The sequence below is a fragment of the Trichosurus vulpecula genome, chromosome 2 (assembly GCF_011100635.1).
Source record: "Trichosurus vulpecula isolate mTriVul1 chromosome 2, mTriVul1.pri, whole genome shotgun sequence".
Classification (NCBI taxonomy): domain Eukaryota; kingdom Metazoa; phylum Chordata; class Mammalia; order Diprotodontia; family Phalangeridae; genus Trichosurus; species Trichosurus vulpecula.
Window position 1 is genome coordinate 389,158,347 of NC_050574.1, and position 27,214 is coordinate 389,185,560.

Here is a 27,214-nt window from a genome sequence, read left to right on the forward strand (position 1 = left end):
TACAGTTGATGAGGAAGGCTAGAAAGGCCACCTAAGATTGTCCCTCTCATTAGACCAAACTGCTTAATTTGTACTTGCGGTAGAGAGAAGCTGATTGGCCACAGAGTCAAGTGTCCTAAAGGGCTTTTGATGGCTAATGGGTTTGAGGTTCTGGTGTCCCATGTGAGCCCTTAGATGGTACATCTCTAAGAAAGCTTCAGGGGAGGTTAGTGTTCTATTTGAACTTAGTTGTGGGGAGATAGGGAGGGAAAGGGAAAGGCGGGTTAGATTAAACATTGATTGAAGGAAAGGTTAAGGATTAGTGGTAAAAGCTTCATTTTATGTTGTGTTTATATTTATAAGGTTTGTTCTCACTCCAATAGCCCATTTAAATGAAGTGACTGTTTTGTGCATAATTGTCAACGTAAAGAGTTCTGTTTTTATTTCAAACAAGCAAACAAAACATTGAATGGGGAAATATGCTAATCTGTAAACACACATCACAAAATTATAACTCAGAGACCACTATCCATCTGGTAGTTTACTCTGGTTGTAAGTAGAGTATATGGGATGAAAAAAATGGCCTTGCAGGTGTAGACGTAGTAAGTCAAAGTATATGTCACCATGGCCCTGATGATGTGTTCTCACTTCAGGATGCTATCTGGCCCAGCATTGCCCAACGCTAAGAACCTTCTATAACTACCTCTCTGCCTTCCCACCCTTTCAAATGCATGCATCTTCTGTTCTCTTTTCATCAGTATACTTTTCTGTTGTATGACAATGGAAGGCAATGTCTTAATTTGATATATGAACTTCTCTTTATATACTAATTAATTAGTGCATTGCCCCGTTCAGGAAGATTATAAATACACTTGGGCATTAGGGAAGATTACTTCTCTCTCTGTCTTTTTCTCTCTCTGTGTGCTTTTCTCTCTGTGTCTCTGTCTCTCTCTCTGTTTCTCTTTATCTCTGCCTCTCTCTCACACACATATACCTACACACACACACACACACACACACACACACACCACCTGCCATTTTGTTTACCTTTTCCGGGTCCCCATTAGTAAACTGTCCCTGTAAATGGGCAGGCTGTCCTCCATGTAACATGATAGCTCATCCCCAGGAAAATTTAGATTTGCCTTCAGAGGACTCTTAAAGAATATCAGCTAACATAGCAATCTGGGAGGGGAGAGGATGTTAGGTAGGCCATTTGGCATCCTTCATATCATTCCATGTAGGCAGCTAACAACACCATATATGCGTTGGAGGATTGGTCCACTTAATGATGGAGCCCAGGCTAATGCTTATGGCCTCTTTCTTTCAATCTTGAAGTCTATTCCCTTGATCATATGGCTTTGTGGGAAAACTTGCAGCTTGAAATAAGCATTTAATAAAAGAAAAATCTTCTAGAACATAATGTGGGGCTCAGAGAACCCTCTATTGGTTCTGAGGTAGACCGCCATGCTAAAATGTGGTCTTTTATGCCAGGGCAGGGCTTAAATATACCATCGACTCGGGAAATTCTTAGGCCGAAGGTCATTTTCACTTGGAGCAGGGAAAACCTAAAAGCTAGGCCAGGTTAGTTACTGGATTATTTATAGGCCATATCTATAGGATTATCTATAGAAAGAGTCAAGATGAGCCAGTCTTCAGACCAGAGAATTTAGAACTGGAGCAATCTGCTGGAGGTTAGGAAACCAAAAATGCAGAGATTACAAGGAAATTGTCATTTTGTTTGACTTAATGTACCTCCTGCATTTTAGACTGTTTTTGTTTCTTTCATTCCTGAAGAGGACTGTGACATCAAGAAGGTGATGCCATGACTTGCAAGTGAATTTGGATTTAAGTGAGGGAGGGCTGTGCAAAGTCACCAGCCTCACTTTCTCCTCCAGAACCATCTGGGTTCAGTGGCAAGACATAGATCAAGACGACTGGAGATGGCCTCCAGACTTTTTTCAAATTTTAGAGGTTTGTGGGTCCTCCCCTCCCCCTCCTCACTAGTGTTAACACTTTGCTGACTCAGCCAACCCCAGCAGTTAACAAACAAGTGGCCACATATGATCTCCTTGAAAAGGGAAAATATGAATATTTTTGATGTACATATGACACGCATACAAAATGAAAAATAATGACATAAACTTACCATATTAAAAGTATTAACTTCTTTTGGGAAAAAACCCTGTCATTTTTTTCCCTAAAAGTGGATATTCCATATTTGTAGGGTTGTAGAGGTGGCACCCGTATTAGCTGTTGCTCTGTAATTCATACTTTCTGTGTCCTTTGCATCCCCCGATTGCCTCAATCCCAGGAATATTCTATCCAGATTAAATGTAAAAATTGTGCTGTACTAAATTTGGAGCTCAGTCTCACCAGCTTTTCCCTTTCACTGATGAAATAACGAAGGGGGAAGGGAAGAGGTTGGGAATATACAATGTAATGTGATAAAATATGATATGATATGATAGGATATGATCTAATCTAATCTAATATAGTAATGTAATATGATTATAATATATAATAAAATAATATATTATTAATATGATCATAATACATAATTACATTATAATTATGTATAATATATTATAATTATATATAATATATTTTATATGGCACCTATTATGTGTCAGGCACTGTGCTGAGTGCTTTACAAATATCACATCTGATCCTCACAACAACCCTTCGATGTAGGTGCTGTAATTGTTCCCATTTTACAACTGAGGAAACTGAGGCAAACAGAGGTTAAGCGGCTTGCCCAGGGTCTCGTAGCTTAGTAAGAGTCTGAGGCTGAATTTGATGTCAGGTCGCCCTGACTCTCGGCTTCATGAGGAGCTAGGAAAAGAGACACCCGTGGTGTTTTCAATGCATTCAGCCCAGAAGAACTACATTCTTGATTACTGAGAAAACCGTGGATATGGTAGCTACCATCAGAGAGAGCCTGGCAGGGTTGAAGGGTAGGGGAGGATGGGTGTTAATTTTTAAAATTCTGTATTTAACAAACACTAAATAAAGCAGGCATTTCCATATACAAAATAGAACAGAAAAAGAAGATTGTACAAGAAACCGTGAATCTGTTATGTACCCTTTGCTTTTCCTTTTAAATGTGTAATAAATTCAACATATAACTTCCTTTTTTTAACATTTGTTTTTACATTTTCAGTTCCACATTCTCTCCCTCCCTCCAGCCCCTTCCCCACACATTGAGAAGGCAAGCAATATGATACCCATTATACATGTGAAGTCATGCAAAACATATGTCCATAATAACCATTCAATATGTAACTTTCAAAACCATCTTCCCTATCTGCATTTCATTCTGTCAGATTTTTGAAAGTTTGTGGCAGAAGAGAGAGGTGTCATAGCAAAGGAAGAAGGCAAAGAGTATCTTGATTTTCAAAAATAGGGAAGAAAATGGAATTTTGCCTTTAGGCCAGTGAGTTTGATTTAAATTCCTGAAAAAATTCTATTAGCATTATTAAAGAGAACATCTGGAAATGCAGAATGTTGGCCCCTAAGACAGGAATTTAAGAATATTTCAAAGGATCAAGCTCTGTCAATTGATACAGTACAAGGGGGTGGGGAACCTGAGGCATTGAGGCCAAATGTGGCCTTCTAGGTCCTTGGGTGTGGCTTTTTGACTGAATCCAAGTTTTACAGAACAAAGCCTTTTATTAAGGGGATTTGTTCTGTGAAGTTTGGATTTAGTCAAAGGGCTGCACTTGACGACCTAGAGGGCCACATGTGGCCTTGAGGCCTCAGGTTTCCCACTTCTGATACAGTACAACAGCACATACTAGAGATAGTAGGATAAAAATATTTATTTTAGGGGGGAAGGCAGGGCAATTGGGGTTAAGTGACTTGCCCAAGGTCACACAGCTAGTAAGTGTGTCAAGTGTCTGATTTGAACTCAGGTGTTCCTGACTCCAGGGCCAGTGCTCTACTCACTGTGCCACCTAGCTGCCCCTAAAAATATTTATTTTAAAGTAAAATTATAATATCCGCTTATAACTATATTTAAAGAACATTTTTTACAGCTAGAATAAATTATGGTAAATTATAAAAAAATCATTTTAAAATTCTTGCATCAATTGATGCAATTGACATGCTAGTCCTTCTAGTGACAGTGAAGAATAATTCATGCCAGATTAGTTTTATTTCCACTTTTTTTTAACAGGGTTACTAGACTGCTGAGTAAGTCTGGGGAATACCACAGATACTGTTTTCCTAGATTTTAGCCAAGCATTTGGTAAATTATCTCATCTTATTCTTCTGGAAAGGATAAAGAGATATAAAATACAAGTATTATAATTAGATGGGTAATATTATAATTTGATGGGTTTGCAGCTGGCTAAATGGCCAGAGCCAAAGAGCTATTCCTGAAGAGTTTGTTTAATGTGGTCTTTGGAGAAGGTTTTGAATGAACTTAATGATTTTTTTAGTGAATTTTATAAAAGTATAAATGGCACGCTTATCATATTTGTAGATGACACAGAGACAGGATCAAAGCAGATCACACCATGCTAGAACACTGGGCTGAGTCAAATAAAATGCAAATTGAATAAAATAAGAATAAATGTAAAAGTATTACCTTTGGGTTTAAAAGAAATCACCTAAAAACACAAAGTGGGGAAGAGATGCTTAGCTAGATGTTTGAAAAAGATCTGTAAATTCAATATGAATCAACAGTATGATATGACAGGAAAAAAAGCTAATATAATCTTGGTGCCACAGTGGATAGAATACTGGGCCTGGAGTCAGGAAGATGTGAGGTCAAATCTAGCTCCAGGCAGTTACTGGCTGTGTGACCCTGGGCAAAGTCACTTAATCTTTCTCTGCCTCAATTTCCTCAGCTGTAAAATGGGGCTAATAAAAGCACCTACCTCACAGGGTTGTTGTGCGAATCAAAATAAAATATTTGTAAAGTGTGCAGCATAGTGCCTAGCACATTGTTGTTGCTTGGTAGTTTTGACTCTTCATGACCCCACTTGGGGTTTTCTTGGCAAAGATACTGGAGTGGTTTGCCATTTCCTTCTCCAGCTCATTTTACAGATGAGAAAACTGAGGCAAACAGGGTTAAGTGACTTGCCCAGTGTCACGCGGCCAGTAAATATCTGAGGCTGGATTTGAACTCATGTCTTCCTGACTCCAGGCCTGGTGCTCTATTTATTGCTCCACCTAGCTGCCCCCTAGCACATGTAAATGCTTCTTCTCTTTCCTTTCCTGTCTCTTCCTCTGTTCCCTTGGGCTATATTTGAGTTGTGTAGCTTCTAGGACTAAGGTGATGATGGTTCCATTATACTCTGCCCTGGATGGGCCACATCTGAAGTATCATATTAAGTTGTGGGTACCGCATTTGAGGAAGGATGTTTGGAAGCTGTTCAGCATCCAGAGGAGGGTCATGATGGTGGTGCACCTTTAGTTCATACCATCTGAGTATCAGATGAAGGAACTGTTGATAATCAGTAAGAAGTACAGACTCAGAAGTGGGGAAGGGACATGACATAATTGTCTTCAGGTGTTTGAAGGATGCTCATGTGGAGAGGGAACTGGTTAAAGTAGGTGGAAGTTAAAAAGAGGAAAATTTAAGCTTGAAGAGAAAGCTTCCCAACAGTTAAAACTACCTAGAACTTGTAAGGGCTCTCCCAAGGGGCAGTTAATTCCTCATTATTGGAAGTCAGATATTGACTAAATTTGATGGCCAATGAAAACCTTTCAACTCTAAAATGCTATACTAGCCATCTCCGTCCTCCCTCCTCACCCCACACGAGAGTGGAGAAACAGGTGAGCCTTCTCTATCCCTTTATTTTCCCCTTCTTTCTCTTTGTTTATTCATCACTTCCTCCCATCCTCCTGACATTTTATCGCATGTTGGTCAGACTTTTTAATGCTCGGAGCAAATGTAGATTTCTAGGAACAGAGGACTTCAAAGCTAGAAGGGGCCTTAGAGGTCTCCTAGCTCCTAGATGTCCAAGCTTCTCATTTTACAGATGAAGAAACTGGGGCACAGACTTATGAAGTGACTTCTCCAAGGGAACAGAGGCATGAGAGAGCTGGGATTCTGACTGAGGTCCCCTGACTCAACCCCCGGCACACTTATCTTGTATCCTGCTGCCTGTCACTTCTTTTGTCGCCTCTCACCCCATAACTAACTCCAACTATGGCTTAAGGTGAAATCCAGGCTCTCTGGGGATTTGTAGGCTCAGAGTGGTGGGTGCTGAATTTTTCCCACCCCTGGACTGATTGAAAGCTTCCTACTGGGGGGCGGAGCCAAGATGGCAGCTGGAAAGCAGGGACTTGCTTGTCAGCTCCCCCCCAGGTTCCTCCAAACACCTATTCTAGAACTGCAGAACCCATGAAATAGCAGAGGGAAGCAAGGCTCCAGCCCAGGACAGCCTGGATGGTCATGGGGTAAGGTCTATCCCATGGAACTGGGAGTGGGGCAGAGTAGAGCCCAGCTGTGAGCTGCTCCTGGACCAACCAGACCAGGAACCAAGCAGAACAGGCCAGAACAGGCCCTAGCACCCTGAATCAGTGAGCTGTGCCAGTTACCAGACTTCTCAACCCACAAACACTAAAGACAACAGAGCAGGTTAGTGGGAAAAGCTTCTGGGACAGAGTGAAAGAGACCAAAGAAGACCAGTGGAGGTGATGCAGCTCTGAGGCTGCTTACAGAGCTACAGCTGCAGTTGCTTCCTGCCCCAGGCCCAGCAGGTGGGAGGAATTAAGTGATGGATCTGAGCAGGAGTGCAGAGCCAGCTTAGATCTGAGTCAGGTCTGGGTTGGCAGTTCTTGGAGGAGGAGTAGCATTGGTGTGGCAGAGCTTGCTGTGTAGAAATAGCTCTGAAAACAACAGTGCAGCCCCTCAAGCTTGGGACAAAGTACTCTATACTCTACAAGTAGTCATACCCTGACAAAAAACTCAAGGGTCAAGTAAGTTGGCTGGGAACGTGGCCAAGCAGTGAAAATGGACTAAGATTCAGACTCAGACTTTGGAATCTTTATTTGGCGACAAAGAAGACCAAAACATACAGCCAGAAGAAGTCAACAAAGTCAAGGAGCCTACATCAAAAGCCTCCAAGAGAAACATGAACTGATCTCAGGCCATGGAAGAGCTCCAAAAGGATTTGGAAAAGCAAGTTAGAGAAGTAGAGGAAAAATTGGGAAGAGAAATGAGAGTGATGTGAGAAAACCATGAAAAACAAGTCAATGACTTGCTAAAGGAGACCCCAAAAATACTGAAGAAAATAACATCTTAAAAAACAAAAAAGCAAAAGAACTCCAAAAAGCCAGTGAGGAGAAGAATGCCTTGAAAAGTAGAATTAGCCAAATGGAAAAGGAGGTCCAAAAGACCACTGAAGAAAACAATACCTTAAAAATTAGACTGGAGCAAGTGGAAGCTAGTGACTTTTTGACAAATCAAGATTTTATAAAACTGAACCAAAGGAATGAAAAAATGGAAGACGATGTGAAATATCTCGTTAGAAAAACCACTGACCTGGAAAATAGATCCAGGAGAGATCATTTAAAAATTATTGGACTACCTGAAAGCCATGATAAAAAAAAGAGCCTAGATATCATCTTTCAAGAAATTATCAAGGAGAACTGCCCTGATATTCTACAGCCAGAGGGCAAAATAGAAATTGAAAGAATCCACTGATCACCTCCTGAAAAAGATCCCCAAAAGAAAACTCCTAGGAATATTGTCACCAAATTCCAGAGCTCCCAGATCAAGGAGAAAATACTGCAAGCAACCAGAAAGAAACAATTTGAGTATTGTGGAAACATAATCAGGATAATACAAGATCTAGCAGCTTCTACGCTAAGGGATCGAAGGGCTTGGAATATGATATTCCAGAGGTCAATAGAGCTAGGATTAAAACCAAGAATCACCTACCCAGCAAAACTGAGTATCATGCTCCAAGGCAAAATATGGATTTTCAATAAAATAGAGGACTTTCAAGCTTTCTCAGTGAAAAGACCAGAGCTGAATAGAAAATTTGACTTTCAAACACAAGAATCAAGAGAAACATGAAAAGGTAAACAAGAAAGAGAAATCATAAGGGACTTACTAAAGTTGAACTGTTTTGTTTACATTCCTACATGGAAAGATGATATGTATAATTCATGAGACCTCAGTATTAGGGTAGATGAAGGGAATACACACACACTCACACATACACACACACACAGAGGGCACAGGGTGAGTTGAATATGAAGGGATGATATCTAAAAAAAATCAAATTAAGGGACGAGAGAAGCATATATTGAGAGAGGGAGAAAGGGAGAGATAGAATGGGGTAAATTATCTCCCATAAAAGTGGCAAGAAAAAGCATTTCTGTAGGAAGGGAAGAGGGGGCAGGTGAGGGGGAATGAGTGAATCTTGCTCTCATCAGAATTGACCTGAGGAGGGAATAACATACACACTCAATTGGGTATCTTACCCCACATGAAAGAAGGAGGAAGGAGATAAAAAAGGAGGGATGATAGAAGGGAGGGCAGATGGGGGAGGAGGTAATCAAAAACAAACACTTTCAAAAAGGGACAAGGTCAAGGGAGAAAATTGAATAAAGGGGGATAGGATAGGAAGGAGCAAAATATAGTTAGTCTTTCACAACATGAGTATTGTGGAAGGGTTTCACATAGTGATACGCCTGTGGGCTAAATTGCTTACCTTCTTAGGGAGGATGGGTGGGGAGGGAAGAGGGGAGAGAATTTGGAACTCAAAGTTTTATTAACAGATGTTCAAAAAAATGTTTTTGCATGCAACTAGGAAATAAGATACACAGGCAATGGGGCATAGAAATTTATCCTGCCCTACAAGAAAGTAAGAGAAAAGGGGATGGGGGGAGTGGGGTGAGAGAAGGGAGGGCTGACTGGGAAACAGGGAAACTAGAATATATGCCATCTTGGAGTGGGGGGGGGAGGGTAGAAATGGGGAGAAAATTTGTAATTCAAACTCTTGTGAAAATTGATGCTGAAAACTAAACATATTAAATAAATTAAATAAATAAATTTTTTAAAAAAGAAAGCTTCCTACCAGAACTTAAAAGGGATTTTTGGAGCAGAGGAGGCTGAAAATGTAGTTGGGTTACTCTCCTGGTCCTCTTTTCTTCCTCTCCCCTCTCTTTTTTCCTTCCCTTCCCTTCCCTTCCCTTCCCTTCCCTTCCCTTCCCTTCCCTTCCCTTCCCTTCCCTTCCCTTCCCTTCCCTTCCCTTCCCTTCCCTTCCCTTCCCTTCCCTTCCCTTCCCTTCCCTTCCCTTCCCTTCCCTTCCCTTCCCTTCCCTTCCCTTCCCTTCCCTTCCCTTCCCTTCCCTTCCCTTCCCTTCCCTTCCCTTCCCTTCCCTTCCCTTCCCTTCCCTTCCCTTCCCTTCCCTTCCCTTCCCTTCCCTTCCCTTCCCTTCCCTTCCCTTCCCTTCCCTTCCCTTCCCTTCCCTTCCCTTCCCTTCCCTTCCCTTCCCTTCCCTTCCCTTCCCTTCCCTTCCCTTCCCTTCCCTTCCCTTCCCTTCCCTTCCCTTTCCCCTCTCCCTTTCTTCTCCTCCTTCCCCTTCCAGCTCCCCTTTCCCTTGTCCCTTTCCTCTAGCTTCATAACACTCTATCACCATGCTTAGCTGTAAAATTAGATCCCACAGCAGGGAGTGTAGTACTTCGGTAATTCTGCATTTCTCCTCTGTTGTATTTTTCTTCCCCGCGATAGTGAGTTCCATGGAAAAACCTGAGCAACTGTAGCTGCCAGCAAGCAGAGGGCCCTGGGTCATCTAGCTAAAAATAGGAAGTGGAGATGAGCCTCTTGAGGAGGGAGACTTACAGAGATCGCCTCTCTGCACCCCTCATCCCCTATCTCTTGCAGTCTTCTACAGACCCTGGAAAGGAAAAGAGAGAGGGCAAATCCATAGACTTTTCCCAGGACCCCTGCGTCAAGGGTTCTCAGGTCAGAATCTGTCTCCCTTGCCTTGAAGCAGTGACAGCATTAGGCTCCTGGAAAGTACCCAAGGGCCACTTGTTCCTGCTTCTGCCCCTGCCAGGGGCAGAATGGCGCTCGTTGTACTCAGAGTTTGATTATAAAACACACATTTTCTACAAGCTAGGTTGGGGGAGGGCCACAGAAGTGTGACCTATATTTAGGCTAATGGGTGATAGGAAGGGTGCTAAGGTAGGTGGATTCCATAGAGAGCTGCTTATGTCATTAGCCAATGAACTGTGTTTCTAAAATAGAGCTCCCGCCAAAGCCATCACTAGAAGAGAGGTTGGATTCCAAGAAATGGCTGCAGAAATACGGCTTGAAAGCGCAGAAACTGACAGCGTTTGACATCCTGGCTGAGTGTTCTTTTCGCCACATTGATGGAGTCGTTGACATAAAAGGCAGACCTGATAACGTGTACCTGCAGACTTGTGCTGTGAGTAGAGTGGGGAAACCGTGCAAGGAATCAGAGACTTTCATTCACTCTCTCCTGTTCTGTATGGCCATGGTACAAATTAATTTTCTAATTCCTACTGGAAGGATCTTAATTAAAATCGGAGTTTGAGGGGTAGAATCAAAGTATTTGTGAAGAAAAAGCCCACGGAGAGGCAGGTGCTTGAGGGATAGGAGGTTGGAAATTGTGCTATTTCCTGGAAGATATTTCCTTCTTTGAGAGAGGCAGAGTTGAAGAACGTTGGATTTGGGAATCAGAAGACGTCACTTCAAGTTTTGACTCTGCCGCTTATTAGCTTTGTGACCTTGGGCAAATCATGACTTCTCTGGGTCTCATTTCCTCATCTGTAAAATAAGCAGTTTGAACTATGATTACAAATCTTTCCTTCTTCACTTCTCTTCCCTTCCCATTCGTTTCCCATTTTCTTATTCTGCATCTCCACCTTACACTTCTCAAAACTGTCCCCGTATGGAAAAACAAAACATCAAATAAATGGATGGTTTCCAGTTATAAGTGAGCTAAAAGTAAGACTGAAATTAGAAATAAGACTGAAACAGAAACTTTAGAGAAGCATAATAACTTTTAGGACAACAATAGAACACAATATCCCAACCACAAAGTCGGTAACCAGGGACTAGAAAACTGGATTCTCCCAGTGTGTCCAATATCGCCTTGGTAGAGAATACTTTTGAAAGATATACAAGTTGTAGCCCACTCTAGCTGTCCCGACCAGGTTAATACAAATTCAAAAGTAATTAAATTACTCACCATGCCACAATGCCCCACTGAATGTGTGGAGATCAGAGCTTTTTTAGTGTAGTAATAGCAGTTTACATTATCACATCCTTTTTTCTCCCTTTGTTCAGGCAGATAATTTCATTATTTTTAGTCACTCCCAATAAGGAGATTCCTTTTACCAATTCAGATCAACAAGCATTTTTTTTGGAGGGGGGAAGGCAGGGAAATTGCAGTTAAGTGACTTGCCCAAGGTCACACACAGCTAGTAAGTGTGTCAAGTGTCTAAGGCTGGATCTGAACTGAGGTCCTCCTGACTCCAGGGCTGGTGTTCTACTTCACTGCGCCACCTAGCTGCCCCAATCAACAAGCATTTTGCAACTGAGGGTATTAGAGAATTGTGTAGGGACATATGACAGGTTGAGTAACTTGTGCCCCATCTCACAGCCAGTATGCCGTCAAACTTGAACACAGGTTATCTCCTCTCCGAGGCCAGCTCTCTGTACACCCCACCATACTGTTTAATTGCATAACACATAAATCTCACAATAACCCTGCAAGGTACTGAGTAGCACGTGTATTGTTATCCCAATTTTTGCTGTTTTTCAGTTGTTTTTCAGTTGCATCCGACTCTTAATGACCCCCTTTGGGGTTTTCTTGGCAAAGATAATGGAGTGGTTTGCCATTACCTTCTCCAGCTCATTTTACAGAGGAGAAAAGCCAGGCAAATAGGGTTAAGTGACTTGTCCACGGTCACACATCTAATAAGTGTCTGAGGCCAGATTTGAGCTCAGGAAAATGAGTCTTTCTGACCCTAGGCAGGGCGCTCTATCCACTGAGCCACCCAGCTGCCCCACCCCCATTTTATAGATGAGAAAAGTAAGGCTCTTAGAGATTGGATAATTTGTCCCAGATAATATTGCTAGTAAGTGGTAGAACAGAGACATGAACCTTAGTGAAGCTAAATTCTAGCTTCCCCTCCCCCACCCACCTCCAACCCATCTTTTTCAAATATTGAACAAAAAATAAGGTAATGACCTTTTACTTTTGTATGTGGAGTGGCGTATATAAAGCTCTATCCTCCTCTGAAATCATGCAATTGCTGCTCACAGGGCTCGTTGGTCTGAAGCAAAACTATGAAGCAGGTGAAGTTTGTGTTCATTGTCCCCAGCTTCCTTTTAACTAGATCCACTTTTTGCCAGGACTCTCTTTTATCAATCAGACTTTATACTAAGGAAAAGATTTTGCAAACTCATTTACACTAAAGACTAAATGACTGATAACAGCTTGAAATATTATCTCTTAAAGAGGTATCTTAATTTATTATTAAAAAGGAGCATGCATTTCTAATTTCAGGTATCACTAAGAGGGAAAGGGAAGTGAATAAACATTTATACATCATCCATTGCACGCCAGGTGCCATGCTAAGCCCTTTACAAATACCATCTCATTTGATCCTTACAACAACCCTGTGAGGCAAGTGTATTACTATTCCCATTTTATAGTCGAGGAAACTGAGGCAAACAGCGGTTAAGTGTCTGAGGCTGGATGAAAACTCAAGTCTTCCTGACTCCGGGCCTAGCACTCTATCCACTATCCACCTAAAAGATTAAAGAGTCATTTGGGGAGAGGAGCACCCTTTCCAGAGTCCTTGAAATCACACTGTACCTGGGTGGCTGCCTATTCTGACCATGCATTTGAGCCTAAGGCACGTTTCTTCTTTGGGGCATTGAAATCATCCTTTGGCTGGCCAGTGAGCTGATTTTCTCCTGTTTTCACCACCTGTGGCTCCAGATATAGTTTTGCTTTTTCCTATCTAATCTGATAGCAAAGTAAGACTTTCCATGAACTTTTCCTAGGTAGTCCAGATGCCACAGGGTATCATTTAAGTTTCTAACAGTGGAACATGAAGACGTTCCATTTACCATATGTTGATGTAATTTCTTCACTTGAAGAATTTACATTCTTGGATCAATACTTTCAGTCTCATGAATGTGAATTCGATGGGATTTTTGCCTGCACTTATGGGCCAGCTAGATGGCCCAGGATGTGGCAGAATCAATGCCACCCAACAAACATTTACTGACAATATATCTATGTTAAATGAGCTCTGTGAGAATACAAAAAGACTACATGATAGCATCCCAGTGGATAGAGCATTGAGCCTGGAGTCAGGAAGACCTAAGTTTAAATCTGGCCTTAGACCCTTACAAACTGTGTGACCCTTATATGTATATATATGTACATATATGAATGCATGTGTATATGTGTGTATATGTATGAGTATGTGTGTATATATACACATACATAAAAACATACTATATATGTATATGTCTATATCTCTGTTTATCTATCTATCTTTCTAGTTTGTATTTGCATAGTGGGTCTTATTTTATCTTTACAACAACCTTGAATTGCAGGGTCTGTTATTGTCTTCCATTTGATAGATGAAGAAACGGAGGCAGACAGGTTAAATGATTTGCCTATGGTCACAGGCTATTAAGGGTCTGAGTTCAGATATATAAATATAAACACACACGTATACAAGCATGCATACGTACATACACATACACACATACACAGATGTAGGTCACATACAAGTAGTAGCTATTATGGTTATTATTACACTTTTCCAAATATGGAATCTATCCTTCCTTGTATATCGCCAATACGATACCCACAGCGGCTGCTATGAATATGCCGGCGTATTTACAGGTTTGAATTGCAAGATATATCAGACTCTCTTCATTGAAGACAAAACTGAGACATATATTCAAACACCAGAAAGCCAAATCCATCAAAGTAATAAAGAAGTCTATATGCATTACCAATGCAGGGAGCACTGCCAACCCCAAACCTTACCTTCATCAGGCCTCTCCATAAACAAGCTCCCTTAGGCAAAATCACTACCTCTCTCACTCGCACTGCTGCTCTGCCTCTCTCTCTCTCCCAGCTCTGACTGCTCTGTCTCACTCACTCACTTCCTGCTCTATCCCTTCCTGTTCCACCCATTCAGCAAGCTCCTCCCATCACAGGCTTATGTGACTCAGGCTTCCATGTGACTCGGGGGCTAAAAGCAGATCACATAGGCCTATTAATGGATGGGAAAGCTCTTCCCATTCCCATTAACATAACGTCTTAACTGTGCTATGCCCAAATTCACCCTCTTTTCTCTGGATTCCTGTAACAACATCTTACTCACTTGACACTTGCTCCCACAATTTTACCAACATTTGCCATTCTTATATGTATAGGAAAAACATCCCAAGACTTTGAGTCAGGAGACCCAGTTTCAAATTCTGGAATTGTCATGCAACAACGTCCAAGTCCTTTACCATCGGCTCCTTCATCTGTAAAATGGAGACAATGATATTGACCCTATCCGTCTCACTGAGGTTTTAGGGAAAGCATACTATGAATTTTAAAAAACACTAAATAAATAAGAATCATTTCTTCAACAAACATTTATTGAGCCCCTAGTTATGCATAATGCATTCTGATAAAGGTGGTGGAGAGATAACGAGGAGTCAGTTGTTAACCCATGCCTCAGGAAACTTACCATCGGATAAAGTGGTTGTTTAATATTTGGTGCATGTATGCTTCTTTTCCCCTGTTAAAATTGAGCTTCTTGAAAGGACAGACTGTCTTGCTTTTTCTCTTTTATATACAATGCTTAACACAGCGCTTTACACATTGTAAAATATTTAATGTTTTTTCCTTCCTTCTTTCCTTCCTTCCTTCCTTCCTCTCCCTTTTCCCCTTCTTTCCAATCTCCTTGAAGGCAGGAACTGTTTCTTATATTTTGTATTACATGCAGAACCTAGTATAGATGGACCCTGAATACATGCTTGTTAAATGGTTAATTCAATGCCTATAGCCATTTTTTAGAGAATGACTAGTCTTAGTGCCTATAGAGGCAAATTAGGAGTTAGAGCTCTGTATGGTCATGCCAGGAATGTCTTGCTACTTGTGATATGCTCCTCAAAAATTCTTCTAGGGACATAAGATTTCTTTTTGGTGGTTGTTGTTGTTCTCCCCATAGGAGACAAACAAGAAAAATATCCACGCAAAATACTGTAAAAAGTTTGTCCACACTCCGTGGAAGGATGGAACAATGGTCCACGTTTATGTCACTGCAGACAAGTGCAAGGCCTATGAAGAGAAGATGAGCAATGCCTTGGAGCTGATTGAGAAAAGGTTAGTTTTTTTTTCTCAGAAGCAAAGCAGCTCAGTCCTTTCCTGCGTTTCTTTTTTATAAAAAAATTTTGGATTATTTTATTTATTTTTACTTTTCAACATTCATTTCCAAAAGATTTTGAGTTACAAATTTTCTCCCCATCTCTACCATGCCCCACCCCAACCCCAAGATGGTATGTATTCTGATTACCCCTTTCCCCAGTCTGTCTTCTCTTCTATCACTCCCTCACCCCCATACCCTTTCCCCTTACTTTCTTGTGTCTATCTGTCTATCAATCTATCTATCTATCTATCTATCTATCTATCTGTCTGTCTGTCTGTCTGTCTGTCTGTCTGTCTATCTATCTATCTATCTAGCTATCTAATCTATCTAATCTATCAAGATAGATTTCTATACCCAATTGCCTGTATATCTTATTTCCCAGTTGTGTGTAAAAGCAAATTTTTTAACATTTGTTTTTAGAACTTTGAGTTCCAAATTCTCTCCCTTCTTCCCTCCCCACCCACCCTCCTTGAGAAGCCAAGCAATTCAATATCGGTTATACATGTATCATTATGTAAAACACTTCCATAATAGTTATGTTGTGAAAGACTAACTATATCTCCCTCCATCCTATTCTGTCCCCCTTTATTCAATTTTCTCATTTGACCCTGTCCCTTTTCAAAAGTGTTTGATTTTGACTACCTCCTCCCCCAATCTTGCTTCCCTTCTATCATTCCCTCTCTCTTGCCCCCTCCCCCCTACTTTTCTGTAGGGTAAGATACTCAATTGAGGGTGTATATTATTCCCTCCTTAAGCCAAATCCAATGAGAGCAAGATTCACTCGTTCCCTTTCACCTACCCCCTCTTCCCTTCCATTACAACAGCTTTTTCTTGCCACTTTTATGTGAGATAATTTCCCAATTCTATCTGTCCCTTTCTCCTTGTCCCAATATATTCCTCTCTCACCCCTTAATTGTATATTTTAAAGATATCATCCTTTCATATTCGACTCACCCTGTGCCCTCTGTCTATATATATGTATATTCCTTCAACTACCCTAATACTGAAAAAGGTCTCATGAGTTACAAATATCATCTTTCCATGTAGGAATGTAAACAAAACAGTTAAATTTTAGTAAGTCCCTTATGATTTCTCTTTCCTGTTTACTTTATCATGCTTCTGTTGATTCTTGTATCTGAAAGTCAAATTTTCTATTCAGTTCTGGTTTTTTTCATCAAGAATGCTTGAAAATCCTCTATTTCATTGAAAATCTATATTTTGCTCTGAAGTGTTATACTCAGTTTTGCTGGGTAGGTGATTCTTGGTTTTAATCCTAGCTTCTTTCACCTCTGGAATATCATATTCCAAGCCCTTCCATCCCTTAATGTAGAAGCTGCTAGATCTTGTGTTATCCTGATTGTGTTTCCACAATACTCAAATTGTTTCTTTCTGGCTGCTTGCAATATTTTCTCCTTGACCTGGGAACTCTGGAATTTGGCTACAATATTCCTAGGAGTTTTCTTTTTGGGATCTTTTTTCAAGAGGCAGTTGGAGGATTCTTTCAATTTCTATTTTACCCTCTGGTTCTAGAATATCAGGGCAGTTTTCCTTGATAGTTTCTTGATTTTTTTGATCATAGCTTTCAGACTGTCCAATAATTTTAAAATTATCTCTCCTGGATCTATTCTCCAGGTCAGTGGTTTTTCCAATGCGATAGTTCACATTGTCTTCCATTTTTTTTCATTCTTTTGGTTCTGTTCTATGATTTCTTGATTTCTCATAAAGTCACTAGCTTCCATTCTAATGCTCCATTCAATTTTTAAGGCAGTATTTTCTTCAGCGTCTTTTGGACCTCCTTTTCCATTTGGCTAATTCTGCCTTTTAAGGCATTCTTCTCCTCATTGGCTTTTTGGACCTCTTTTACCATTTGAGTTAGTCTATTTTTTAAGGTGTTATTTTCTTCAGTATTTTTTTGAGTTTTCTTTAGCAAGTTGTTGACTCACTTTTCATGATTTTCTTGTATCACTCTCATTTCTCTCGCCAATTTTTCTTCTACTTCTCTTACTTGATTTTCCAAATCCTTTTTGAGCTCTTCCATAGCCTGAGCCCAATTCATATTTTTCTTGGAGGCTTTTAATGTAGGATCTTTGACTTTGTTGACTTCTTCTGGCCGTGTGTTTTGATCTTCTTTGTCACCAAAGAAAGATTCTATAGTCTGAATCCTTTTATGCTGCCTGATCATTTTCCCAGTCAATTACTTGACTTTTGAGCTTTTAGTCAGGGTATGAGTGCTTTCAGAGTAGAGGGTGCTATGTCCCAAGCTTCAGGGGTTTTGCACTGCTTTTTTCAGAGTTACTTCTATTCTGAGGTGGTATGATACTCCTCTCCTGTCCTGTGCTCTGGCCTGTGAGTGATCTCAAGCATTCCTTTCTGCCATGTAACTACAAGAGGACTCCCTCTCTACCTTCCCCACAAGCTCTACCACAGTAGTGCTCCTTCTCCCCTAAGGACCACCAACCAGGACTGCAACTCAAATCCAAGCAGGGTAAAGCAAGAGAATGCTGCCTCAGTGCTGGCAAAGAGATCCCTGCACTCCTACTCTGATCAGCTGCTTGATTCCCCCTGTGGGCCTGGAGCGGCAGAAGCAACCCCCCTGCTGCTGCCGCCACCACTGCCGCAGCTCCCTCCACCACCCCTGGGGCTGGGGCCAGACCTTGTACTTCTCTTACTCAGGTCCAACTGCTCAGTTGTCTTTGGCATTTGAGAAGTTGAGGGTTGAGAAGTCTGGAAACTGCCACAGCTGCTGGTGATTCAGTGCCCTGAGGCTTGCTCCTTCAGGTCTACTCTGGCCTGGTCTCTTCTAGCACAGGCCACAGTCTGCTCCCAGCACAGTGTAATAGACCCTTCCCAGAGACTACCCAGGCCATCTTGGGCAGGAGACTTGTTTCCCTCTGTCATTTCATGGGTTATGTAACTCTAGGATTTGTTTAGAGTCATTTTTACAGGTGTTTGGAGGCATTTGGGGGAGAGCTCAAGCAAGTCCCTGTTTTCATGCCACCATCTTGTCTCTGCCCTGCCCCCCCATCAGTTGCCTTTCCTGCATTTCAAAACTGGTTTGACTTTATTGTGTGCAAACATGGTGAAGCAAGGGCCATTGGTGACTGGATTTGGTGTCTTTACAACTCAGATGACATGCAAATAAAAGGACCCATTGGTTGACGTTTACTAAATGTGTGGTGTATTTGGGATGAGGCAGATAACTCAGATTTTAGGACTCATTTAATTTCATTCTTGGAAATTAGGATGTGGTTGCTTTAAAAAAATGGTAAATGAAATATGTGGTTATTGAGTTTGACACACTACTGTTACATGTTATAGAACATGATTTGTGAGTGTCTTTTGTCCTTTGTTCTCATGCTTAACTGACATTGTGCAGTATCATCAGAGTCCTTGAATATTCTATTTCAAGGTACATGCTGAAAGCATAAAATCAAACCACAAAAGACTGACATGTTGTTTGACATTTTCCTCTTACTCAGTTTTGAAAGAAGTACATGTGACTCCTTATATCCTTGTCAGATTTTGCAATCAGGCAAGGTTCGTTAGCCTATTTTTAACAATATAATAAATTGATCACTTGTAGATGATCTATCAGGAGGATTATTTATACAAGCCCTCCTATTCCAGGCTGGGCTCACCTTGGGTGAACCTCCCTCACCTGCCACCGTTCTTTTTTTTTTGAAAGTTTAAAAGCATTTATTAAGTGCCTACTATGTCTATATACTCAATAATTTCAAGAAAAAAAATAATGAAAATTCTGAGGCAGTTTATAATAACCAATCAATGAGTATTTATTAAGCACCTAGGATGTGTCAAGCACTTTTGTAATTGGAGACAACTGGAAACAAAAATGAGCATCCCTTGAAACCCAAATCATCTGTCAACCTTGAATTATGCCCATGCCCTAAATCAGCAGGCCCACAAAAGTTCAAATTCATTCAAAGATGGCAACTGTTATTAAGGTGTGTGTGTGTGTGGGGGGGTTGAAGAGTGGGTTGTTGCATTTCTTATTTGGAGATTGTCCATAGACTTTATGTGTGTGGTCTTAGGGCAGTCCTGCCACCATTTTTCCAGCAGTTCCCTCATCCTTTTCGGTGCTCCCATTCCCAAGCTACCAAATGTCTTCCTATGGTCCTCTTGTCTTGCAGGGTGGTAGGAGGGGAAGCCCCATGCTTGCAGCCTTCCCTACTTTACCCCTTCCCCAATCTAGCCTTTCACTTCCCAAGTCTTATTCTTCCAGCACCCAGATACCCTTATAGTAGGGCACATGACTGATAATAGATTTACCTGATATACTAATCTTTGCTAATGACTTACTGGTCCTACATAATAGTAACCCCCAGGAATGCCTTTGGGCTGGTGGGAAGATGCTCTTGAAGGTGGTATAAAGGGAAGAAATCACACCAGGAAATAGTCTCTGGGTCTGTCTGTTCCCTTGTTCCCACCCAGCCAAAAGTCAGGAGACTGCTGCCCCTTGTACTTGGACTGCAAGATTGTTTTGTCTCAGGCTGGTTCCTGTTCCCCGAGATCACAACCTCCATTTTAGGATTCCTGTCACAGGATGATGATTCCCTCGGGGTGTGAGTGTCATTCTCTTTATGTCTACTATCTGTTCTTTTCTATTATCTATCCCAATTCTGAAGTGCAGAATAGAAACTATATTGTATTCTCCTTTGGAGGATCCTATACTCAGAAATGGCCATTACAGACTAAAAGGGAGGTAATGAGAGATTTGATTTCTGATGTTCGTGATACTTCTAGAATAAACCTGGTGATTTCTGACACTGTAATTTGGATGTTGTTTTTGGATTATGAAGACAGTTGGAAAGAATAATAATATTTTAAAGACTGTCTTTGAGAACCATGAACTTCCGACCTACATTATTGAAGTTCTTGAGGCCAACTAGATTTTTACTTCTCGATCTCCACAAACTCCTAACACAGTGCTGTGCATATAATAGATATATAACAAATAAATGTTGATATTTTTCCATGTCCATCTCAGAGTCTGTCCTAGAGATAGTAAGTTTTAGATTTAATCTGAGGATGGAAAGAGCCTTAGGGAATAAGAACTAGACCTTTGACCCCACTGGCTCAGAAACATCTTCTATTGGCCATTTGCTGGAGCCAGCTCCTACAGGGAGAGAGCCACTGGTGAGTTTTCAGTCCTGTGCCTTGACACATTGAAAATCAGCAAATGCTACAAATCAGGGAGTGATTTAATGTTTTCTTGATTGTCTAGACTTGAGAAAGCAATGGAGAAAATCTTAAGAATGCAGATTAAACCTGAATGTGTGTCATGGTAGAGTTTTTTTTTTTTTTTTAAGAGCTGGCTGTTAAACGTTTACTGGCATACCCCTTGCCTCTACCATTACAGGGCTCTGTAACTTAATGTCTTAGAGACTTGCAAAGAGCACCCATGCATAGAGCAATGATTTACCCCAGGGTCACACAGCCCATTTTTGTCAGAGGTAAGATCTGAACCTAGATCTCCTAGACCTACTAAATCTACTCTGCCATGTTGTCTTTATTATTCCTATTGCATGAAATCACTAACACAGCCAAAAAATAGTTTCTGTGGAATATGTGCTAATAAGAGGCAACCAAATATTAAATATAAGATGTCCATTTGTTTTCAGTGATGAATGTTGCTTTTAGAATGAAGCATAAATCAAAACTCCAGGGCCCTAATCAATGGCATAGCTTCTGTTCCATGTCATACTATCAGCACAAAGAATTAAAAGAGGCTTTTCACAAAAAGAGTCAGGCCAGTAATGTGTGAAGTGATTGTGACCCATTTTACTTCACACGAGGGAGACATAAGAAATAGAATGAAATGCCTAGGGCACAGACATGGGAAGGAGTAACAAGAAGGGAAGGTTAGAACCAGGGAGATCAACAGCATTTCGGGTGTCACGGTCTTCAGGGCAGGAGGAGAAAGGGTCTTAGCAGCCTCTTCATTTGGAGAGGCCCCCTCCAGCAAACTCTCCACCATTCCTCTTCGTTAATGTGAGGACACTTGGGTCCCTATTGTCTTTATCAATCAGCTTCTTGGTGAAGGAATAAAAGCTCCAGATTTTTTTTTTTTTAGTGAGGGTGGGGAGAGTGGACAGTTTTATGCTCAAGTGCATCTAGAAGATTTCCCATTTCTGTTGTTACAGGAAAGGAGACGCCAGGCCAGAGGTTTTGAACCTTGCTTGTGTCCCAGGCCCCTTTGACAGTCTTGTGAAGCCCATGGACCCCTTCTCAAAGAATGTTTTTAAGTGCACAAAATAAAATATACAAAATTATTGAAGGAACCAGTTGTATTGAAATACAGTCAACAATATATTTTTTTTAGTGTATCAACCTTGGGTTAAGAACCATTGTACTTGGAACTGACCGTTTCACAGATGGAGAAACTGAGGCGGATAGAGGTTAAGTGACTTGCCCAAGGTCACACAGTTACTGAGACAGGATTTTTCTAGGTCTTCCTGATGACAGGTCCAACACTCTATCCACTACACCCTTTACTTTCTGTATCCTTTTAAACATCAGGACATTTGTTAGTGTCCAGTCCTGTGACGCCTCCCTCTCCCATTCTTCATGATTTTTCATTGTCAGGCTACTGACAGTGGCTAAAAAATTATACGTACCAGTTCTTCTGGTACCTGGGATGCAATTAATTTCTGCTGGGTGACCTTAATTCAACGATGGCAGCTGGCTGCCCTCTTACTGAATCCTTTGTTAACCTGGCTTTTTTAAATTCTGCATTAATCGAGATCTTCGCTTTCTCCTTACCCACTAGAACATCTTTGGTCAGTACTTACACACCTATAAGGAAAAGGGTGAGCTGTGTGAGAGACTGACTCTCTCGCTCTGACCTTACCATTCACTGCTCTTTTCACCCTCCACTTGGAAACCAGAGCCATGTGTTCTATTCCTGAGTGTGTAGAAATAGTTCAGCTGAAGGGCATGTAGGCCTCGAGGAGCCAGAGAAGTCTCTGATGATACTCTCTAAATAAATAAAGAAAACCCTTGTTGAATTAGCAGAACTTGGGAGGATATTAACCCTGCAATCCTGCGAGGCCTTGTCTCCTGAGGCCCATTTAGCTTTTAAGAGCTTTATGAGTGATTGTTTTGCCTATAGCCAGATTCTCATTTCCATATTTCTTTAAAGTTGCCCGAGGAGGGAGAACAGAAGAAGACCCATTTGCACAGCTGGCCGAGTTCTTGGTCACAGAGTATTACCCACACATCCTTTGACACTGTCCATATGTTTTATGAGGGCTGGAAGAATGCGCTGGCATTAGCAGCTTGAATGTGGGTGGTTCTTGGGTATTTCTTTATTCGCAAATGAGATGGAACAGTGGCTCAAATTAGCAGCTGGGTGGATCAGTATATAGAGTTCTGGACTAGGAATCTGGAAGACCTGAGTTCAGACTTGACCTTTGACATTTCATAGTTGTGCAACCCTGGGCAGAGTCACTTAACCTCTGTTTGCCTCACTTGTTAAAAGGGGATAGTAGCACCTACCTCCCAGGATTGTTGTGAGGACAAAATAAGACCATATTTGTAAACACTTAGCCCAGTGCCTGGAATATAGGAGTCACCACGTAAATGCTTATTCCCTTCCCATCCCTGCTTCAGATGATCTGCGATAACAATTAATTTGAACATCATTCTCACTGAATAGCTTTGAAATGAATAGAAAGATTTATTTCTTCATCAAATCTTATTTCCTTAATTCTGTTTTACTTTAATCTATAATAAAGTTTGTATTCTTTGAATGTGTGTGCACTTCTTGGGAGAAACAGAGAGGATTGTTAGACCCACTGCAAAACTATCCTAAAAAGTAAAGTCCATGCTGACATTTGGGGAGATAGGGTACCATTGGTGGTCTATTGAATTTCTCACTGGATGTTACCTCCAGATTTCAGGAATGTACTATGATTACCTGCCTGCCATTAACTCTGTTAACCTCCCTCCCTTTCCTTTCTCTTATCTTTAGGATTAAATGGCTCCAAAATGGGAGCCAAGGCCTCTTTGGACTGGTGCTTGAAGACTATATCTACATTCTCATCGATACATCTCATTCGATGAAGGGTAAACTGCCTTTGGTGAAAGAGAAAATTTTTCAGCTTTTAAAGGTTAGAGAAAGCAGTCACTTCCCCTGACTTTGGGGACCCATTTGCTGGCAATATTGTCTCAATCTATTATCATTTACTGTGGGATAAGGGACCGATGGGGAGCCAAGCTCTTAAAGATACAGGCAAGAGGAAGCAGAGATTGTGTGAGGTCAGGGTTTAGATTCTTAAGCAAAAATTTCAGAAGAGCTCCTCCTCATGCTGTTATAACAACAAAATCAGTATATCTTCCCCTTGTTGGGAAGGCCTAGTGGACAGCATCCCCACCTATGGCTTTAGAAATTTTCTCTGTTCTAAAAACTTGTTGATGGGAGGGACTTTGATTCTTTTATTTCCTCTGTGACCCCAGTGTAGAAGATTTGACATTCGTGGTGTAAGGCAAAAGAGAGGCTTTCTCGATGACTTTCACCACAAACGTTTTCTTTCTGTTTCCTAGCACAGGTTCTCAGCATCCAGACAATAAATGCTTCACTGAATTGAAATGCCTTTAACTTTGAAGAATTGGTTTTTAATATAATTTTTAATACCCACAACTAAAAAAGCTGACTTCACTGTCATTGATATTTATTTATCATTCTGTGAATTGTCCAAAGTACCTTTTGTTATATTTGGCAAAACGAATGTTTTATGGTTCAATAAAATTTGTCTATTACAGGAGCAGCTGGTATTCAAAAAAAAATTCAATTTTGTGAAGTTTGATGGTAAGGCTGTTGCTTGGCAGGGGAAACTTGCTGAAGTTAATGAAGATAATTTGAAAATGGCTAAGGAATGGGTTAAAAACCTTCAGGTAAAATGAAGATTATGATTTAGAATAATGAGTTGGGTAGAATCTATTCTTATGTCACTATTTAAATTCTTAGAAAAGTGCTTTGAGATCCCAGAATGAGAGTTGCTAAATAAATATGTTCATTTTTAATAATAATGAGTACAGGCAGCTAGGTGGTGTTGTGGCTAGAACACTGGGTCCATAGTCAGGAAAAACCTGAGTTCAAATCTGGCCTCAGACACTTATTATCTGTGTGACCCTGGGCAAGTCACTTAGCCCTGTTTGCCTCAGTTTCCTCATCTGTAAAATGAGCTGGAGAAGGAAATGGCAGACCACTCTAGTATCTTTGCCAAGAAAACATCAAATGACGAGTTAGACACAACGGAAATGATTCAACAGTAACAATTAATAATAAGGAGCACATGAAAGTTAGTCAGTCAGTTGATAATATATTGAGTTTCTGCTGAATCTAGTGGATTGCCTTTCTTCGTGTCCCCAGTGCTGAGCCCACAGTACCTGGCACATACCTTAATAAATGCTTGTTGATTGATCAGTAGATCGATACACTCATATACCATAGTTTCCCAAGCCATTCCCCAATTGTTGGATCCATTCTTTGGCTATTACGAATAATGTTCATAAGATCATAAATCTTGAGCTGAAAGGAACCTCAAAGACTTCATAATTCCAATTCCCTCATTTTTGAGGACACTTGTAGTCAAGAGAAGTTAGAAGTGATTTGCCCAAGGTCACACATGGAGTAGGCATCAGAGTCAGCATTTGAACCCTGGTCTTTCAACTCTAGGCGGCTAGGGAGTGCAGTGAATAGAGTGCCAGGCCTAGAGTCAGGAAGACTCACCTTCCTGAGTTCAAATCTGGCCTAAGACACTTTACTAGCTATGTGATCCTGGGTAAGTTGTTCTTTGCCTCAGTTACCTCATCTGTAAAATGAGCTGGAGAAGGAAATGGCAAAACCGCTCCAGTGTCTTTGCCAAGAAAACCCTAAATGGGGTCACAAAGAGTCAGATATGATTGAAACAACTGAATGACAACTTCCAACTCTAGACTTATGTCCTTTCATTGTACTGTGCTGCTTCCTAGGAATATTTTTGTAGATAATTGTTTTTCTAGTTAATATTCTTTTTACAGTATCTTCCTAGTAGTAGGCTCGTTGGACCAGGGTGTGAATAGTTTGTGTCTCTTATTACATGGACTTCTAAAAGGATTGTACCAAATCATAGCACCATAAACGATGTTGCTGTTTTTCTACAGCTACACCATTGGCATATCGTTTTAGAGGATGTAAAATTTTACAATATCTTACTGTGCTTTTTAAACACATAGCCAATTAAAAAGAATATCCCTTTTCTCAAAAGTTTCCCTTTTCTTGGAGTGTGCAGCCTTCGCCTTTTAAAAAAGTTCCTTTTTAGGAACCAAAAAAAATCAACCAGGTGCTTGAAAAGGCACCAAGAAGTGGATCAAAATCTGTTTTTTGAAAAGCCAAATATGGCCATGGAGCACAGCCATCTTTAAAACAGTACAGATGGCAGACCTCAGAGACCCAGATTTGCCAAAGAGCAAGAGACATCAGCAGATCGCTCTGAATTTTAATCAAAGCTGAGGCTTTGCCATCATGCAGAGCAATCCCATTCCCTGGAGGTTCTGTTAAAAAAAAAAAAACGAAGGCCTAATTACTGTATGAAGTAACAGTAGCTGTAAAATTCTGTGCCAAGTGATAACTTGGTCCTGGGAAAGAAAGTGCTGATTTCATACTTCAAGCACGTTAAATTGTCCAGAATTAATAACCGATGAAATTAGCAAGTGGCATGAGAAACAAGGGTGATGTAGTGGAAAAAGCTTTAGATTTTGGAGCCAGAGGGCCTGGGTTCAAATTCTGTCACTATCTATATGACGTTAGGTGGGTCGCTTCACTTTCAGGGGTCTCAGTTTCCTTGTCTCTGAAATGAGGGGGTGGGTCTAGAGGGTCTCTAACTTCCAGTTTTAAATCCGTGATCCTACTGACTGTGGCCTATTAGCTATAGGTGTAAGGAAAACTTTCATTAGCTCAGATGTTATTTAATGGATCTGGAATTGCAATAAATCAGATATGGTATGCGTGGTTCTCATTACTTTTAGAAGATGGAAATATAGTAGGTTCTGTTTTACAAAATCACTAGAGATGGGCAAGTAAATGTGAAAACCTAAAATGTTTGCATAACGTTTATAATTTGAATGGATGAGCTCCCATATAAAGGCAAGATCAGTTCCATTTTTATGTCCTAATGACCTAAGGGGATCTCAGTTGCTTACCAAGTTAAGCCCAGCTTGCCATTAAAAAAGCTCCATGATGTGACCCCACTTTAAAGTTCTAGCTTTATTTCTTAACTACTGCTGTAAAATGAGAGAGGTTAGTCTAAAGCTGCTTTCAAATCTAAGTCTGTGATCAATTGACAAGCATTTATTAAGCACCTACTGTGTTCTAGGCACAGTGTTAGGCATTAGGGATAGAGACATAAAGAAATCTCTGCCCTCAATACCAGGCATCTAAATAACAATACAACAGGACTTATTTGAAATCCAGCTGAATTTTATGAAATGCAAAGAGAACAACACTCACATTTACCAAATAACAGGTGACATGCAGAAAATCTGGGTTGAAAGAGAGTTGACGAAGGGATGGATAATCTTATTAAGCTCATGCCAAGAGGTATTCAGGCAGTCTGTTTAAACTCTGTTGACAGCTGAAGGAACAGTAACCGAGTCAGTTTTTCACCCACAAACACACATAGATAAAACAGCATTAAAAGCCATATCTTCAAGACAGAAAATCTATAATAAGGGCTTCTAACTGTCCTTTGCATGCCCAGATAGAAGCATTTACAGTAGATGACAGTATCCAATATAAGTTATTCAGCTTCCTGGAATCAGTGAAGCTAAGGTCTAACCTCAATGTAA

The 27,214-nt window shown here is 40.8% G+C and overlaps 1 protein-coding gene across 1 annotated transcript in view; it reads left to right on the forward strand.

Moving 5' to 3' along the window:
- VWA3B (von Willebrand factor A domain containing 3B) overlaps positions 1-27,214 on the forward strand; it is a 223,177-nt gene that overhangs the window by 90,727 nt on the left and 105,236 nt on the right. Inside the window, exons 9-12 of the mRNA XM_036744160.1 lie at positions 10,168-10,374; positions 15,170-15,324; positions 23,358-23,496; positions 24,149-24,280. Of these exons, the coding sequence (XP_036600055.1) occupies positions 10,168-10,374; positions 15,170-15,324; positions 23,358-23,496; positions 24,149-24,280 (633 nt within the window). The remainder of the gene's footprint in view (positions 1-10,167; positions 10,375-15,169; positions 15,325-23,357; positions 23,497-24,148; positions 24,281-27,214) is intronic.